At 37.5% G+C, this 19,174-nt stretch overlaps 1 protein-coding gene across 7 annotated transcripts in view; it reads left to right on the forward strand.

Moving 5' to 3' along the window:
• DLGAP2 (DLG associated protein 2) overlaps window positions 1-19,174 on the forward strand; it is a 440,625-nt gene that overhangs the window by 366,703 nt on the left and 54,748 nt on the right. For all 7 annotated transcript variants that reach the window (XM_056488339.1, XM_056488340.1, XM_056488336.1 and 4 more), the window contains one exon: window positions 5,866-6,077. In XM_056488339.1, the coding sequence (XP_056344314.1) occupies window positions 5,866-6,077 (212 nt within the window). The remainder of the gene's footprint in view (window positions 1-5,865; window positions 6,078-19,174) is intronic.

Raw genomic sequence — 19,174 nt, forward strand, 5'->3', positions numbered from 1 at the left:
AAGAAGATCAGCAGTTTAGTTGTGGAATATCTTGTAAATTCTGGGAGCTGTGAGCAAATGCATAGAAGTGGATGGAACAACAGGAGCAGGACTGTTTTGAAATGTCAAAGGCTGTTGCCTTTTGAGTGTTTTAACTAAGCCCTAAACTGAAGTAAACTTAAAAAAACCCCAAATTAATAGTGGTCAAAGTCCAGAAGAATTAGTATTTTGTCATTTCTTCCAGTTTTGTTGTTTGTATTGCTTACATACAAGGTTAGATATTCACACTCCTGGAATTACTTTTAGGGGGCCTAGGTTACCTATGTCTCATAAAGTATAAGGAAAAGCTTTTTCCCCCTAAGTGCAGTCAAACATTGGAACAGATTGTCTAGAGAGGTTGGTAGAGTCTTCCTCTTTGGAAATACTCAAAATACTCAAAAAATCCAGATGGACACAGTCAAATTGTCACTGAAAATCCTGAGATGGAAGGGACCCACAAGGATCACTGAATCCAGTTCCTGTCCCTGCACAGCACCATCCCCTAGAATCACACCATGTGCCCAAGACCACCATCCAAGCACTTCCTGAGCTCTGTCAGGCTTGGTGCTGTGACCACTGTCCTGAGGAGCTGTTCCAGTGTCCAAACACCCTCTGGGTGAAGAACCTTTTCCTGATATCCAACCTAAACCTCCCCTGGCACAGCTTCAGGCCATTCCCTCAGTCCTGTCAGTGTCACCACAGAGCAGAGATCAGGGTCTGCCCCTCCTGTTCCCCTCACAAGAAGCTGTAACTGCAGTGAGGTCTCCCCTCAGTCTCCTCCAGGCTGAACAGACCCAGTGCCCTCAGCTGCTGCTCATGCAGCTTCTCCTCAAGGCCCTTCACCATCTTTGCAGCAGTCCTGGGCAAGCTGCTCTACCTGACCATGCTTTGAGCAGAAGGCTGGACTAGAAAACTCCAGAGTCCATTCCAACCTCAGCAATTCCATCTTGTTCTGTGGTTTTGTTAAATCCATCCCTGTTTTCCCTGACAACATGCTGTTGTTTTTTCTTTCTGAGAATCAGGGGACAGACTTTCTGAAGTCCAGTTAGGGGTCCAAAATCCTTCTTCTGTTAGATTTGCTCTGAGCACAATCAGTACACGCAACAGGAAGAATAGAAACACAGAATCATTTAGACTGGAAATTATCTTTAAGGTCCTTGAGGCCAACTGTTAACTCAGCACTGCCAAGTCCACCACTAAACCATGTCACATCTATATGTCTTTTAAAAACCTCCAGGGGTGGTGATTCAGCTACTTACCTGGGCAGCCTGGATCATTTTAATCAAATTAAAACATAGTGTAAAACATATAAAATAATAGAAGAAGAAAATAAGAACTCTACTCACACAAATCTATACTGTTTCTTTAAAAGAGAGATAGAAATAAGATTTAGAATAAAATTCAGAAATCATAACTTTCATGGCCATTAACTGGTCATGTGACACTCTAGGCATTTAGCAAAAAAATTAGTATTAAGGGGTATTTTAAGACATGAACTTCTAGCAATGAACAAGGATAGTGACATTTCATCTAAAGCAAGGATATTTTATTTTATAGTAACAAAGTTTCTAGAATGCCCACTGTGAAGATGACAGTTTGGTTTCTTCTTTAGCCTACAGAAACACCATCTTCTCAGTTCCCTGAATTGCATCCTGAGCAGCAGGATGTACATCAGTTTGGAGCAAAGGTACTTCTTTCTTTGTTAAGAGGCTCCACAAGTTTTATCCAAATACTCTTTTATATAAAATTCATGTGACTTCATGCTTGGCCTAGGGGCTATAACTAAGCTCCCTCTTTTCAGGTAAATGCCTGATCACAAAGATGCATCACACACTTTTATGTGAATGGAATCCCTGTCTCTTAACCAGCCCTTCCCAGGCAATCTGTGAGTCCTCCATGAAAAGGCTGGGAGTGACAAAAAGAGGAGAGCATAATAGTTTATTTATAAGCCCTATGTTGTCTTCTTCCTGAGCTCTCCAAACATTATTGATTAGAAGGTGACCAAGAAGGTCTTACACTTCCACAGCTGTTTTATCATGGAAGAAATAATAAGGCTTCTGTTCTTTAAAAAACAAACAAACAAACCACAAACTTTTTTCTTCAAAAGATGATTTTAGGATCTGATGGGGAAATAACAGAAGGCCTTTCTGCTGTAATCAGATACAGTGAGTCCAAGAAAGGAGAACGATTTGAAATTTTTCTTTGCACTTTACATTTTGATTGGATGGACCTTTTGTATGCTACTTTGAAGGAAATAACTCTCCTAAACACCTTTATGGGAATTTAGGATCCTTCCTAAGGTTTTGGAATTCAATTTCAGTTCAGCTTCATAACATGTAGTAAGTGTTAGGTACCAAGTGCTTTATTAAAATTGACCCTGGATGATTAATGTAAGATATCAAAATGAATCAGTAGATGGGCAATTGAAAGATGTCAAATTTTCTGAACCTGGGGCTCCTTACAGCAACAGTGAATGATACTTGTGAAGGAGACTCATCATTCTCTGTAATAGCTGTAACCAGATCAGCAGCCAGACCTTGTCAGCCAGCCTTTCTTGCAAAAGGAAATTCATATGGTAATATGCAGTCTAACTCCTCTGTGGATAGAAACTGCATATACAAGGATTCATGTTAACATCTTGAACAGAAGGAAGGCCGTTTTAGACATTATAAATATCAGCACTCATCACTCTACGTAAGTAGATAATTAGGGTAATTATTCCAAATTAGCAGCTGCAAGCCCTGCAGATGGGAATTTCAGGGGCTGGTAACTATTGTAAGATAGAATTTCTGTAAGTTGCAAAGCCCTTGCCATATTTTGGAAGATGTATATTTAATGACCCTCATACATGATTAAAATATTTTTGTTAATATCTCAAAATGAAAATCATCCCTGAACTTGTATAATGCTTTTGCTTTTCTTTAAAGCTGTGTTGGGGTCTGAGATGGCCTGGATTTGGAAAGATTTTTCCAAGTATTTAACCTATCAACTCAGGTAAATGAAAAACTAGGCTGAACTGGGGCTCAAATTTTGCTTTTATTCTCATTCCATGAGGAAAAACAGTGTCAAGGGCCCTTTTTAAATTTTATTTTTATTTTGAAGATGGTAAAAAGACTCCAGCTGTTCTCCATAGCTCTGGTGAATCCTGGGAGAACACAGGATCAAACTTCCTCACCAGTTTCCAGAAGCATTTTCACTGGGTTCATTGTATTGTGCCACTTTGAATGGCTTAAGGGAAAAAAAAATCCAACAAAACCCAGATATTTTAATTGTGAATAATTGTGTAAAAACCATATAAATGCTTCTGTGGTAGTCAATGGGTTGGTCTGATTAGAAAAGATGCTCATTGCCTTGTGTACCATGAGCATATCACAAGCACAAATGGAGCAGGACTTTGGATTTTAGCTTTGGTCTGTAGCTGTTATGTGAATTCATATAAATTATGAATTCAGACAACAAAAGAATGCAATCAACAGAAACAGTGAAGCACATAGCTTTAAGATTTGTCTTTATCACAGTGAAGAAGTTTCATTTTTAGATACTTTAATGTACAAAATCAGTCATTCCTATCTTTTAAATTAAGATTGTAACTTCAATTAACAAATAAGCCTGTGTTGTACTCATTTAAATCCAGTCCTTATCTAGTTATTTGAACATGAAATTTCAGAAAAAAATAAAGTTGAGAAAGTACTAATTTTCTGCATTTGAGTAAGTAAAAGGTTACTGATCAATGTCTTTTTAAACTTTCTATTTAATTATCTTTGAACTAAAATGAAGAAAAGAAATTTCTAGCCAAAATAATTATTTTATGAAAAAGTTAAGAGGGATTATTTTTTAAGAAAATAATATTAAGACATGGTAATTCTGTTTTAGTACTGAAAATTGAAAAGTATATCTTGTAGTGGGCCTATGCAGATGCCAGTAACTGCTTTTTCAGCATTTAGATTTTGGCTTTAGCCATGCTGACATAAATTTTAATAAAGAATTTAAAAATAAGAGTATGTTTATATGATGTCAAGTAGTAAAATAACTCTCTATACTATGACTACATGTAAGTGATTTTTAGATCTCATAGAATCATAAAAAACACTCCTGCAACATTAATCTTATACATATTAGGTCTGAGAAAAGAAATAAGAATGATGTATCACACTTAAAGTCTTCAAGTTTGGGAAGATTTTCGATGCTTCCTTTCCAATCACCATCCAAAGCTGAATAATGTAAAAAGTTCATTTCTTTGCATGATCTAACTCATATTTCACTTAGATTCATACTCTGTCCTATTACTTTGCATAAGAACATGACTCTTTTTTTTTTCCTCTGGTAGTTATCTCTAACATTTTTCTTATATGTGCAATCTACTTCATCTCTTCTTATCTGAGTTCATCTTCAATTTTTTTTTTTCTGTCTTAAGCTTGGGCTTTTTAATTTAATATCTCTATTTTTACTTGTTCACACCCTTTTAAAACTTCATTTCTCCCTTAATCCCTTTTTAGGACTCAAAGCCCCAGGTCTGTTCCCCTGGTGTGAGTGGCTAATTCATCTTCAAAGGGCTGTAAAGATGGCAAGCAGATCATGTTAGTTATTTAAACCAAGTCTCCAAGACTGCTGAAACCAATTGGAGCATTTGCTTCAGCTCCACAGTGAATTCTGCCTATAGAAGATTTCAATATATTTGACTTGAAAATCTTTATTAAACATCGTGCCTTGCAGAAACTACTAAATATATGTTTAATTGAGATTTCAGACCTATAGCATATTGGTAAATAAAGGCATTAAACTGGTTAATATAGAAGGAATCATAATGTTGATAAAGGATTTGATACTGTCAAGGGCATCAGCCTTGGTCCACTGATGAACTCTGTCACATCCTACTTTTTAACTTTGAGTCCTTATAATGTATTTCAGAGAGTTGCCTATATCATTTAAACTAAGCAAATGCATAAGTGTATTTCTGGATTAGAACCAGAGAATTTACCACCTTGGAAGATTAAATTAAAAAAAAAAAAAAAAAAAGAAACAATACTGGCAGAGGCAGACTTGCTGTATTTAATCATAAGCATTAAAACAAGGCTGATTTCATTTTGGATTGAAGAATCCACTCCTGCTCAATTGTTTGGTAATTTGTGGTGCAGAGAGATTTCCATCCACCAGCTGTGCATTATCTGACTACCAATCTCACTATTTAGAAATCCACTTGAACTGCATAAAAGCAACTGCAATCCTGCAACCACACATATTAAACTGGTTGCATTTCTGATATATTACAGTCTCTATGAACTGTTTTGCAGTTTCTAAACAGAAAAAACACAAATTATTCTTTTTCCTTTTTTTTTTTACCACAGAAGTTTGCCCTAAATCATAATCCTCTCCATTTATACCATGATCATGGCTTAGCTTATCTTTAATACACCATTCACCTCCCTGAAAGCCCCTTATATAAGGGCTGAAAGTCCCTTATAAGGACTATTGGTAATAAACCCCAATGTGCTCATCTTTCTATGAGTTTTAGGTCTAATATACCTGATACTCCTATCTGATGAAAATCTATATGCAAACTTAAAGCTGCTTCCTGCAGTTTGTAGCATGTCTACAAATAGATAGACAGCTCACAATCCATGACTTCATTGTTCATTGGGTTCTAACATTTATAAACTGAAAATTTCCAGCTCTGAAGTTGAATGGCAAAATCATTTAGGGTTCTTAGAAATCTCTTTATAAGCAATCTGTTTATGAAGAATAAAAAATTCATTTCTTGTCTTTGTAAAATGAAAAATGGAAGGAAGTATTTAAACTTATGAAAAGAATAAAGCACATTCTGTGTGTGTGTTTCTTGGTCTCTGTTAGGTACCTCAGGATGAATGGGGAGGATACCCAGCTGGTGGGAAAGATGAAGAGATCCCATGCAGAAGAATGAGAAGTGGGAGCTATATTAAGGCCATGGGAGATGAAGAAAGTGGAGATTCTGATACTAGCCCCAAGACATCGCCAAAATTAACAGTTCGACCAGAGTCATTATTAAAATCCATTGGGCAAAGACCACTCGGAGATCATCAAAAGTAAGCTTTACTACTCCTTTCTGGAAACTGTCATGACTTGGATAACTTTTCTTTGTGTCTTATGGGCAATGGTCAGCTTTCACAGGAAAAAAATATCTGTAGTTTAAAAGGTAACTTTTTGGCTTCGTTTTAATTTAGCTACAGTTTCTTGTGGTTACTGGATGAAAACCTGCCATCTTCTTCCATCCTTCTACTTCTGAATGAGTTTGTTATGTTTTCTGAAGGAAATATATACATATTTTATGCCAAAAGTTCAAAGTTCTGATTTTTTTTCTTTAGAAGGATTGGTTTGTATTTTTTTTTTTTTGTTATGTCATTGCTTTCTCTAGATATAATATTAAGTATGTAATTGTACCATATATATGGGGCATTTTACACCTTTTTTATCAGTGCTTTATGTGTCAGCTATACTGTATCAAACTCATTTAAACACATTGTGGAGGATTTTGTTTGACTGGGTTATTTTTCATTCATACTACCATTCATACTATGTACAATATGGCATATTAAATAACTAAAGCAAATCTTAAAACTACAGGGAAATATGTAGCTATATATGTTTTCCAATAGATATTTATTTTCCTCTCCTTTTTATCTTTTTGATATATCATATTATAAGTAAACAGTAAATATACTTCTCAGAGGAGTTTCAAACTGGTAGCCTGATTTAAATTCTGTAGTTTCTATTAATGTAACTGGATATTTCTCATGGCTTAATGATTTTATCTTTTTGCCTGGGACATAAACTAAAGAAAATAAGGGTGAAACCTTCTACCAAGTGTTGTTTATAGTTTTGTAGGTAATACTATATGGTTTACCATAGTGACTCCCCTTTTCATAAAATAAAACCAAAACCCTAGGCAAAAATTCTTTTGGCTTAAATAAATTTAATCATTTACCTTGCAAACTGCACGAATGCCATCAACTTTCACTATAATTGAAGAGAAGAGTTTCCAACTTCGTTGCTTATTGCTCTGTCCCAGCCACTGCCTGGCTGGGTTATGGGCATGGTGGTAGCCCAGGGATCATTCCCAGAGACTGTTTGGTTGCAGTCATCCCAGTTTTGGAGGGTACATCTTATTTGTGCCACAAATTGAAATCTTTTACTAGATACTGTTCTAGCTTTCCAAGCACTTAAACCAAATAAGATAGGTTCTGTGCTGTTCTTTGTTTCCAGCTATGGTTGAGCCTCCCACAGTGGAATCTGGGCAGCAGCACAACTTTTCCAGTGAGTGACAGGTCTTGGTGCCTGCCCTAGACCACTACAGCTTATAAATAGATTCAGACAGCAATTAAACATAACCAAACATACATATTCAAAAAAGGAATAAATTTCAAGACAGAAAGTCTTCCTGATTTGTTAAATTCTGAAGGCAGGTGGTTATTAGTAGGCCAATACTAAATGTTGTGTCTTTGTCAGTTTTCCATGTATTGCAAATACACCACTCAAAATTTAATTGATTAAAGCACATTGCTCTGCTGATGCATGTACTGGGGTTGACAGCTGTGCTTGTTCATGGCCCCAGAGGATTTCATGGCATAGTTACCACTAACCAGTCAGAAAAGAAGGAAACTCTTTGTAATACTGTATAATATTATCAGGGGTTCTGTAGAAAATTTGTCACTAGCACTGGACTAAGAATAACTGAGCAGCCAGGCTGTTCCTGCTGACAGATATCTTTGAAGTCCCCAGTTTTTCCTTAAACTGAAGGGCAACACCTTGAATCTGCCTAACATTCACAGGTTTTTCCAGTGAGCTTCAAGCAGAAATATGAAAACTATTGTGGTTTTTGTAAGTTTTTCTTGCAAAAATCTACAGATTTCAGCAATCCTAAAGCAGACAAAAAATTTTTTACTGCACAGAAATGCAAAATGGTGACCCTAAACTTGGGTTTTCACCACAAGCCATCTCCTCCGAGTATATCTGTCTCCTTGTCACTGTGGTTGCCTTTTCTGTCTGGCAGATATCCATGTAGGATATAGGAATGGATAATGGTTATGGAGCCTTCCTTCCTCCTCCAGCATGGCTCAGCAATCCCCACTGCATGCTGAGCACCATTTGTACCACTGATCATGCTGCTGAACCAGAAGCCAGGGCTTTGAACAGCATTCCTGCATGTATAGCAGGGTTGAATAGCATTTCTGGCATGTGTTATGAGAAATTACATAATTCAAGATGTCAGCTGCATTAGCTGGCTTTTTAGCTTGTTTACCCAGATGGAGGGAGCTAGTGCACAGAAATAAAATGGGGGTTTAATTCTCTTAGTCCTCTGCTGGGGTGACAGGGTAGCTCAGAACTGCATTCTGCCAGAGCACCAGTAGACTTGTAATAAAAGCTGAATATTGATAGTTTTGGCAGTATAAAAACATTTATTGGCTGCAAAACAAAAGTAGATGGGTTTCATAAGAAAAAGCCTAGTTTTCCATCACTATCCTAAATACCATTAAATGAAAATTAGAACAGCCTTCACTTAACCTTCAACAGACGTTTGACATGTGTGTGTTTCTCCTCTGAGTATTGTTAGGCATCTTTGCAAGGATTTTTTTTTCTCATTTAAATTCTGTTTATGCTTCGACAAAAGTAAACCCTATTTTACTGGTTTGTGTTGCTCAAATATTCAGCAAATGGAACATTAAAAGTTTCTAAACAATATAAATGCATATCTGCATCTGAATAAATAAATACAAATAGATAAATGCAAATGATATAATAGAAGCATTAAAATTCTGAAATAATAGCTTTTAAGTTGCTTTTGGAAAGGAGTATATTTTACTCCAAGCTGGTGGGAAAAAAAGAAGTGCATAGTCTGCCACTGCTGGTTTATAAAGCTGACAGAAGCAGGTCATACACCAACCACAGCCATTTGATCACCACCTCTGCCAGAGAGCACAGCCAGCAGCATCCCCAGCCCAGCCCAGCCTAGGCCAGCTGTCTCACCTCTGGAGAGGGCCAAGACATGGTTCAGGGACCAGCTCTGATGGATGCAGCCACTCTCACTGTAGGATAAGAAAGCTTGGCCAAAGGTTCAGGTAATGGACCTGGCTTATTTCTGAGTATAGCTATAGCATAAAGGGGCTCCGTTTTTTTCTGGACTTTTCAAAAATTAAATGCACCTAAATATCTAGATTACTCAATGAAGATAAATGTATTTCAATTCTTTCTTTATGTCTCAAAAAACTAAATAGTATGTTGCACTACTTAGTCCAATAACATCAATTTGAAGGCCAGAGTAATTTATTAGTATTATTAGGAAATTGTATTTGAGCAAATTATAATGCAATCAGACTTGCTGTGGTAGAGACAGGACATATACCTGAATCTGCTTCCTTTCAACTTTTGTTTTCTTGGGATAGTGCCAGAACTCCTATTTAATGCGGAAATTATGTTGACTCCCAGTAGCCTTGGGGAAAAAAATGTTGATTTTTATAAATTTTTTAAAAATTACTTTTCACTATTATTATAAAAAGTTATTCAGATGTCCCTTTTGGTAGAGTAAAAATGAAATGTAAGCCCTTCTATTCAGTCCATTGCTGTGCAGGATGCTACTGAAGATGATGTTAAACTGTGTTGGAAGGCAGTAGTTTGTAGAAAGCATGTCATATACTGCTAGGCATTTTCATTTACATTAAAGATCAAACAACTGAATAGTTAATGGAATGGATAGCTGAAACAAAGGGAGTGTCTGTCCCTGTCCTAAAAAATTTTTGTGCAATCCTGGAAGAGAGACTCACATTATTTGTAAGGGTATCCTTCCAACCTAGTAAATGTCATTTTTCTGTATTTAGGACAAAAACCAAGCAAAGGTGAGATGGAAGCATGAGAGACACTGGGATCCAGAAAGCAAAGTTTAAAAAAAACCAAGAATTTTATACTCTGGATTAGGAGAGGAATTCTGAAAAACTGAAGATAATATGGTTATTTGATGCTTCTCATTTTCAGGAAAAAAATACTTAATATACTGATTATGTAAATGAACAGAATAACACTGTATAAATAGCAAATTCCATTTTCAGTGTCTCCTTTTTTGAAGTGTTGTGAAAGACTCTGAAAACCATCTCACCATTTAGTCAAAATTGATAACAATAGCTTTTAGCCCAAAGTAAATACACTCTATTTGAAAATCATACTGGTATCACTCACACAAATGAAGAGTCATACTGTGCTGAAGTTTTCCATTATGCTCTGAAGTGACTCACAGGAAACTATGAAGATGAAATAGTTTAAGCCACAGTAAAATAAATTCAGTGACAGCAATGTGTACTTCTGTTTTGTAAACCTCTAATGGCAGACTTTTGTGTTTCTGGTAGTCCAGACACCTTTAGCTGATGGGTGGGCAGACAGACATGTGAGCACAGAGGTAGTACAAAAATCTAGTCTTTCAATGAGGAAGGGAATCTGCAATACTACAAATTATTTGGCAAACTACCACACTACAATACCAGTGATACTTGAAATTGTCTTGAGAATCCCAAACTAAGTTTTTAGCCTAATCCTCTGCCAGATTTTGGTCACTGTATGGAATGAGTATGTTAAATTATGAATCATGCTCACAGAGAAAAAGCAACTATGCCCTCCTCAGATGTTTAACATCTTTGTTATGTCGATTTTTTACACCCGTAGGACACCTGAAGAGCATGATGTATGTCCATATTTCAGCCACTCTTACAGTCTGGTATCTCATCACAAAACACTTTATTCAATATTGTAAGCTAATATGTCTAAAGCCTGAAATGGTTGACATGTTTTCTGCACTTAAAGTAAACCAGACCAAAAGAATGGCTTTTCACTGCTCTCCCTCTTCTCAGAATGAGAGATTGCATCTGTCCATGACCACACTAACTTAATACTTATCTGGACTGTTATCCAAGGCATGTCCACATGTTCTGTTCCATAGACTTTATTATGGCAACAAAAATGTTACCAAAGCAGACAGCAAGGGATTAAACCTCCACCAGATCTGACAGCACTTAGCTGACACACTTCTTGGCTCAGCAGGAATCATGGAACAGCACAGGCTTCTCTAAGATATATGGGAAATCTCCATTAAAAAAAAATTTTAAAAATAAATCTTTCCATTTGCAACCATTTGTGCTAACCATAATATGCTTACAACAGAGAAAGTGAAAGCCAAAAGAGAAGTTTGCAAGCAATGTATAACACCATCCCTGTGGGATTTCATCCATCTTTGCCCATGATAGTGCAGACTCCATTAACCCTTAGTGCCAAACAAATTTGTGGGTGTTTCTCCTAAGACACATCCCTTGGCAAGTGTACACAAAAAAGGGCTTGGGTAAGAATGCACGTGTGGGGGAGTGGGTGTGCTGCAAAAATATCACAGATTGAGAGCTAAAGGACATCTTCCTTGCTAGAGAAATTAATGTCCTCTTTCAACATTATTCATTGCTGTGCACCAAGCCTTTTCTAATTTTTAAGGTAAACTTCAATTTGCCATTAACTGTTCTCCCTTTTTAAATTAGGAATTGTTTTGAAGCCACTCCTGAGAAATATTCTTAATAGAAGATATGAGGAAAATCACTAGAAAAGAAACCCTCATCTTTTATATGCTTTTTATTTATCTTTGGGCTGTTTTCCCTCAATCTTCTGACTCTAAAAAGCCTCATTACACACTTCATTAGTAGCTTTCTGAGGCCCTATAGTGTAGTAGCATCTACTCAGAGTCTCTGAGGGGTGAAATTGGAGATTTACTGAGGAGAGTTGGAGGGCTAATTACAAAGCCTTATCAACTAATAATGTAATCAGAGGGCCACTGGCACGGTGATGTCTTCTCTGCTGCAGTCAATAAGATCTGGGTTAGATTAGGCTGCAGGGTTAAGAGGAAATGCTGATGAAGGGCAGACAGTCATCTGGCTACCTAGGAAACATCTTTTGTGGGGTCAGAAGGCATCTCCATCTTTTCTTCCTTTGCAGAATAATAGCAAATGCTCTTAAGCAGTGTTAGGCATCTTGTTCTCTGAGAAGTAGCATGGTGTGAAACACAGGGAGTCTCTGAGCCCAGATTTCCCACCTCGTTTCAGTAAACACCAGCTCTATGTTTAAGGCTGAAAAGTATTACCCTGGATTAGGGATGGAAGGGGGATCCTAAGGCTCTAAACAAAATCCAGATTCTTTTCAGGAATAAAGCAGGCTTTTCACAGAAGGATGCAATTACATGATGGATTGTGGATAAAATGCAATAAGATTCAGGTCAATATAACAAGCACAAATAGTGACATCCAAGGGGAAATATGCTTCTGATTTTTGGTGCCTATTTGTTTCTGCTTCCAACAAATATATTAGTTTTACTTTTCATTTGAAAAGGACGAAAAGCTGATTTTCTCATTTGTTAAGCTTTCAATGAAAAACTAAATAGGACTATAAAGGATGTGTACAGAAACACTTCTTCAGGCAAGGATTTGAAAATTAAGATGCTGTTGGTTAAAAAAACAGAAATTATATATATATATATATATATATATATATTCACTTTTCCCAATTCTACTCAATTGCTTCTCCAGAAACTACATAATCTCATTAACATCTTCAACTTCAGCATGAAGGCACTTTAGATCTACTGGTTTTAAATGACTTAGATGTGTGTTTAGATGAAGCTCATGTTCAAATGCTTTAATGAGTCCTGACAGCCAGCAGTCTACAATTGTTCTACCCAATAAGGACTTTTTGCATGTGTACATGTGTAGGCACCAAAAGCAAAAAGAAAAAAACAAGTGAGAGATAGCTTCCTTGATGAATATTTCAATTCCACACACGAATTTAGGAATATGCATCCAATATTTGAGTTCTGCTTAGATCCGTGGTCCCATTTGCTGAACTGCCACATGATGCTCTAAATGCCTTTAAGTTTTTGCCATAGCATCTGCCTGATTTTTGTTGATGCTGACCAGCTTGTTGCCTGCTTGCCTGGGCAAGTTCAAAATATTATATTGGAACAAGACTTTTAGGATAAGCTATAGATTAGCTATATGTGTAAATCTGTCACCTTTTAGAAAGTTTAGAGTTTAGATTTCTCATATCCTACTTTTTTTTATTGAATGCACATTTTGAGTGATCTGGAGTACAGGCTTGGTTGAGCCTACATCCTCTGTATCTTTGCAAGGAGTGATCAAACCACCAGACTGTTTAACGATTCTGATGATTTCCTCTCATTCTCCTCTGGTTCATGTTGTACCAAATCCCTAAACACTTTCTGACAGTAAGAGTTCTCTCCTACCAGTGATTAGTAGGCATTTCATAAGGATGTTAACAGCAGTCTCCACCTCTTTCCTAGCATATTCCTGTACTAAATCAAATGTTCAATGTCTTTCAGGCACACTTTTTAAAAAGATATGGGTCAATGATGTACTATCTAGGCATCTAAATAATTTATTTATAATTATAATTTGGCCCAAATTCTCATATCTGCCAGTGATCAAAGAGAAGCTTCAGACTGGCAAATATTAGAAAAGGAATTCTTTGCTACAGATAAATTTATGAGATTTATGTGCACTTTCAGTTTCCAAAGAGCCAGACTAAATGTGCTATTCGAAAGGGAGAATCAGACTTAATGTCACCCTCTGAGTTCTCCAATGGGCTGCATGCAGGCACATCTGGGCCCCTTTGCAGAGTTCTATTGACTCCAGCAGGGCTCCATGGAGATACTGTGTGACTAGCAGCTGCTGTACAATGGCACTGCTGGATAGACTTAATCATTAGATTCTGGTCGATGAGTTATTTCATGTATCTAGAAAGACATAGTTAAGATAGATCCAGATAGAGAAATGAATACCCATTGAAATGCAAATCTCTCAATAAAATAGGTTTTGATAAGTGCCACTACTTTGATAATTCTAATGCACCTCCCTTTTAGGCACCCAAGATGAATTCTTTTACAAATTTTATCTTTTTGTCCCAGAAAGATGCTTCTGAATTGCTTATACTGATTTGAACAGAAGTGATTGTGCTTTCTTTTATGTTCCCATTCATTCTCACATTTTTGCACAAATGCAGGCATGATCATGAAAATAAAAAGGTATGATTTTAGAATATGGCAATTCCAAAAATTAATTTGATGGACCATGGACTTTCTTTATACTGGATGCTCTCTGAATAAACCTGATAAACCCATTCAGAGTCAGAAGGTGACCTTCTTGCTGCAACTTTTAGAGGCCTCAGAAGAGGTTAATTCACTTTGGTGCCTTCTTGACCCAGGGCGTACTGATGGCTGAACATTTGACAGAGAAGAGGTACTCTGAAGAGTGATCAGTATTTAGAATGTGAGTGGATCAAGGAATAACCTTGGCAAGTATATTTCTGGCATCACAATCATACTGTTTTTAACAATGATATTAGGTTTATGGCAAAGTATGTGATGTCTAATCACTTATTAGAAAATGCAGAGTAAAAAAGCTGAACCAGTGTGACTGAGAGATCCTTTCTCAGGAGTTATATAGTCCTTTATCCCCCTGGGGTTGTCTTGGCTATGAAGTATTGTTGCTCAGGAATTAGAATTTGTAGGAAGAAGTTAGGAGGCTTCTAGCTTCTACCCTGTATTTGGCTGTAGTGGGTTAAACCACGACATCAGCACTGGTGATGCCACACTTCAATTCCTGTATCCAGTTTTGAACCTCTCGTTTCAAGAAGGACAAGGAGGTGATGGAGCATGTCCAGACAAGGGCAGCAAGGCTGGTGAAGAGTCTGAAGTCCTGTGAGGGTTGGCTGAGGGGTTGTTTAGGCTGGAGAAGAGGAGGCTCAGAGGAGCCTTATCACTCTACAGCTCCCTGAAAAGAGGTTGTAGCCAGGCAGGGGTCAGCCTCATCCTGCAGGCAACCAGTGCCTGGACAAGAGGAAACAGCCTTAAGCTGCACCAGGGGAGGTTTAGGTTGGATATTAGGAATTTCTTCACTGAAAGAGTGATTGGGCAGTGTGATGGGCTGCCCAGGGAGGTGGTGGAGTCACCATCCCTGGAGGTGTTTAAGGAAAGACTGGACAGGGCACTCAGTTCCATCATCTAGTTGACAAGGTGGTGTTAGGTCACAGGTTGAACTTGATGATCTCAGAGGTTTTTCCAACCTGCTCGAATCTGTGATTTTGTAATTTTTTTTTTGTGCTGTTTTGACCATGGACAAGCTCTAAGATGTAAAACTCTGCCATTTTCTAATTCTGGCATTTCAAGCTGTTCTGAAAGTGAAACAGCATTGTTTCCATCCATATCTTTTCACCAAACAACAAAATGATTCATCTTCTGCAAAACATGCAATGTTTGCATAAGTCCTGGTGCAGTACTGTGTGTTGTAAATCTAGCTCACAGCAATACTCATCATGCAGCAGTGCCAAGAGACTTCAGGAAACATTCCACAAACCATCCTGGGTGTTCATCAGCCTCTGATTTCAGTGACAACAAAGAATGGGCCCAGGGTACACAAAGGGATAGATTTTGACTGAGAGGTGTGAGGTGCTGTGGCACACATTGCAGTGGGAATGCCTCAAATTCCCCAGCACCAAATGTGAAGTCACCATGCTGCTTCAGACGCTAATCATGGTCCCATACACTTTCCAAAAGTTATATAAAACAATGGAATTCAGGGGGAAAAAAAATGAAATAATGTTAGCTCTCTCTTATTGGTAAAGTATCTCACTCTTTTAACAAACACACCATTAATATAAAAGGAAATAGCAGGTTAAATATTAGATTGCTGAAGACAAGGAAATGAGAGTCTTTCTATTATCATTAGTTAATGCCCTTCCCTTATCATTGGTTAATGTGTTATTGCAGCTATTGGATTAGCTTGCATTATTATTCCTTTCATTAAAGCATGTTCTAAAGCTCTCTGGTTTTCCAAATCTTCTTTCAGAAAGGCCTTAGTTGGGAAAAGATAAGGAGATATAGACATCCTTTTCCATCTCCTGAAATCTCTTCACAAACCTTATGTAGTGTTTTTTTATTACAGTACAAGAAAACTTAAATGTATTTCTACATTTTTTATATATGTCCCAATAAGGATGACTAGAAGACAAGGAAAAGCATAAATTTAAATTGGGGGTTTGGAGTAAAAATAATTTTAAAAAGTCATCCTTTTTTATTTTCCTTTGGGTTTGGGGTTTTTTTTAGCACATCTTTTTGCTTGTTGTAATGTTAAAGTAACAGGTGTTTTCCTGCAATTATTTTCCCCCATTCTGCTCTTAAATTTTACTCTTGATAAAGTGTGGGCAAGAACAGTTAGTTTGCACAAAAAGTCAAAGTGGTTTTGGATTTGTGGTAGCCTCCTAAGTGAGGAGGTGGGATTAGATGGCTGTAGCAGGTTGAGCAGGACTTTGGTAACAAATAGAGGGTGTAAGGGGTACTTTTGAAATCTGCACAGGACAGAAGGATAAGTGGCCCAATGCTGATTTCTGGGGGTGTCTTAGAGGACTTTGAATAGGAAAATGTGAGCTGGGACTTAAAGAGGGAGCAGTAAGGATTAGGATCTGGGGGGGTCAACAATGAAAAGGAGCTGTCCTTGGGGGTGCTGGTAAATGTGAGTTCTGAGCCTGGAGGAGGGGGCGGCTTTCAGGCAGGAGCATCAGGACACATGATTGGATTGGTTTGGATACAGAAGCCTAAGTTTTTCCAGTTTAGAGAAATGCAAAATGGAGACTGTAATGCAAGACTCTCAGGAACTGCTTTGGACTGCTTTTGGACTACTGTCTCTTCCCTTGAAGGAAGATTCTTGATCTTTTTTTTTTTTTTTTTTTTTTTTTTTTTTTTTTTTGAACATGCAGCGTAGCCTCTCTGCCATTCAGTCTGTACCAGGGTGACAGGCTATCCCAGCTGTGCTATCAGACATGCCAACAGTTGTCCCATCCCAGATAAGCATGTCATGCTATAGCTGACTTTATCTGGTTGTAATAGAGTATTTTGTCCTCCCTGAACACACTCAGGCAGTCTGCTGAATGTGCTGTTGCAAATTTAGCTATCTACACTGGGAGTCTTTCACTTTTAGAGCAGAGGTTCTCAACAGCTGCACGGTCATTACATGGAAGTGCTTTTTTCCCCAAAATTTCTTTAGGCTTTGAGCCTTTTTTTCAGCTAAGATATTTCTCATTAAATGTAAGACCTCTGTCTGGCTGCTGTGAACTTTTTTGAAGCAAATGGAAAATAGAAAGTAACCCTTGGGGACAGAAAAGCTTTTAAAGGACATCTCTTCCTAAAATCTAGTCTATTCAGAAAAGCAAGTGGGAAGACAGCAGATATACTAATTTAATTTTTCCTATTTGTTATACCCTATTCCTCCTTTTCCATAATACTGATTTTTAGAGCCACCTCTTTGATGTTACTGTGTGTATTTGTTTAGTGGTCCTAAAGATGATCTGTTAAAACATCTCATTTGCACATGCTTGACTTGCCCTTCTGCAGTGATCAGCTGAAATGTAAGATCATCTATGCTGCTACAGGACATAAAATAAAATTATTTCCTTTTTTCAAAGCAAAGATGTTTTGGAAATGAAGGTCAAGAATTTTGTTCCTAAGCTTATAGATAGAGTGGATGTCATTAAAAAATCAGCATTTACTAAGGCCGGATGTTGATTGTGTTTTCTAGCATTGTTGACAAACATGAGACTTCCTTGAGCAACAGATCATGACATTTGAGAGCAACTTCCCCATGTAACTCTGGCATTTCACTTCTGGATCATGTTTATAGAAAGGTCATAATTTTCACCATTCATTGACACATTTATCCCAGAGGATAACTTTGAGATTATATCTTAAGAATAAAAACTAATATTTTATCAGGGAAATTTCAGTGTTGATCAAATGAGTGTAAAATTGTTTTTATAGCTTTTTTAATGCAACATTTCTTTTACTTTGCTACAGTTCCATGGTTCAATTAATCCCCTCTGATAAATGAAAAATTATTTAACTATAAGGTAATATCCAAACTCATTCATCAAAACTCAGCTGCTTGGAAGTACTGTGGAATACTGGGCTTCTTTCCATAAGCAATTATTTCTGTAAAGATTGTTGATGGTATTTAATGATAGCAATACCTAAGAAGGAACCAGAATGTGATTAATTAAATAGTAGGTTGTTAAGCATTATTTAGCAACGGGACAGTTATTAGAATCAGGTTTGAATTAATTAATTTTAAGTATTTTATACAGTAATTTCTAATTTAATTCTATTCCTTCTATCTTTTCTTAATATGCTCCATGTTTTAATGAAATCTCAAACATCTCTTTAACAAGCAGTTTATAAGCTCAGAATCTAGATTTTGCCACCTGATGATGACAAGCAGAACGTCCAGGAGGAATTTATTTGTTTTTAAAAAATACTAATGTACTAACATCAAAGAGATTATTGACAATACCAGACAGATTAAAAGTCCCTCTGCCCTGGTGAGACCCCACCTGCAGTAGTGTGTGCAGGTCAGGAGTCAGCACAAGGAGGATGTGGATCCTTAGATCAGGTGCACAGGAGGCCACAAGATGATCAGAGGGCTGGAGCATCTCTCCTGTGAGGACAGGCTGAGAGATCTGGGGATGTTCAGCCTGGAGAAGAGAAGGCACCCTTGCAACCTTCCAGTACCTAAATGGGGCTTTGAAAGAAGAGAGAGAGTGACTTTTCACCTAGGTAGGCAGTGATAGGACAAGGTGATCAGTTTTGAACTTGGAGATTCAGGTTAAATCTTAGGAAGAAATTATTGGCTGTGAAGCTGCTGAGGCCCTGAGGCACAGGCTGCCCAGAGAAGCTGTGGATGCCCCATCCCTGGATGTGTTCAGGGCCAGGTTGGATGGGGCTTTGGGCAATGTGGTCTAGTGGGAGATGTGCTTGCCTTTGGCAGGGGGTTGGAACTACATGATCTTTAAGGTCCCTTCCAACACAAGCCATTCTGTGATTCCATGAGTAAGTAAAGTATATGCAAAAATCAGAATGACACAGAGCAGCTGTCAGTCAACAGCCTATCTATAGAGGAAAGGAAGTTTAGTTACATCCAGCAACTAAATGTGAATAGTGAGGCTTTACACCACTTCACCTAATCTGTTATATTTGTCTTCATACCTATGGGAACAAACAAATGTTTTTATCATCTGGAACCAAATTAGACCCACTATCAGGCTGTTA

This window comes from Oenanthe melanoleuca, chromosome 3 (assembly GCF_029582105.1).
Source record: "Oenanthe melanoleuca isolate GR-GAL-2019-014 chromosome 3, OMel1.0, whole genome shotgun sequence".
NCBI classification, from domain to species: Eukaryota; Metazoa; Chordata; class Aves; order Passeriformes; family Muscicapidae; genus Oenanthe; species Oenanthe melanoleuca.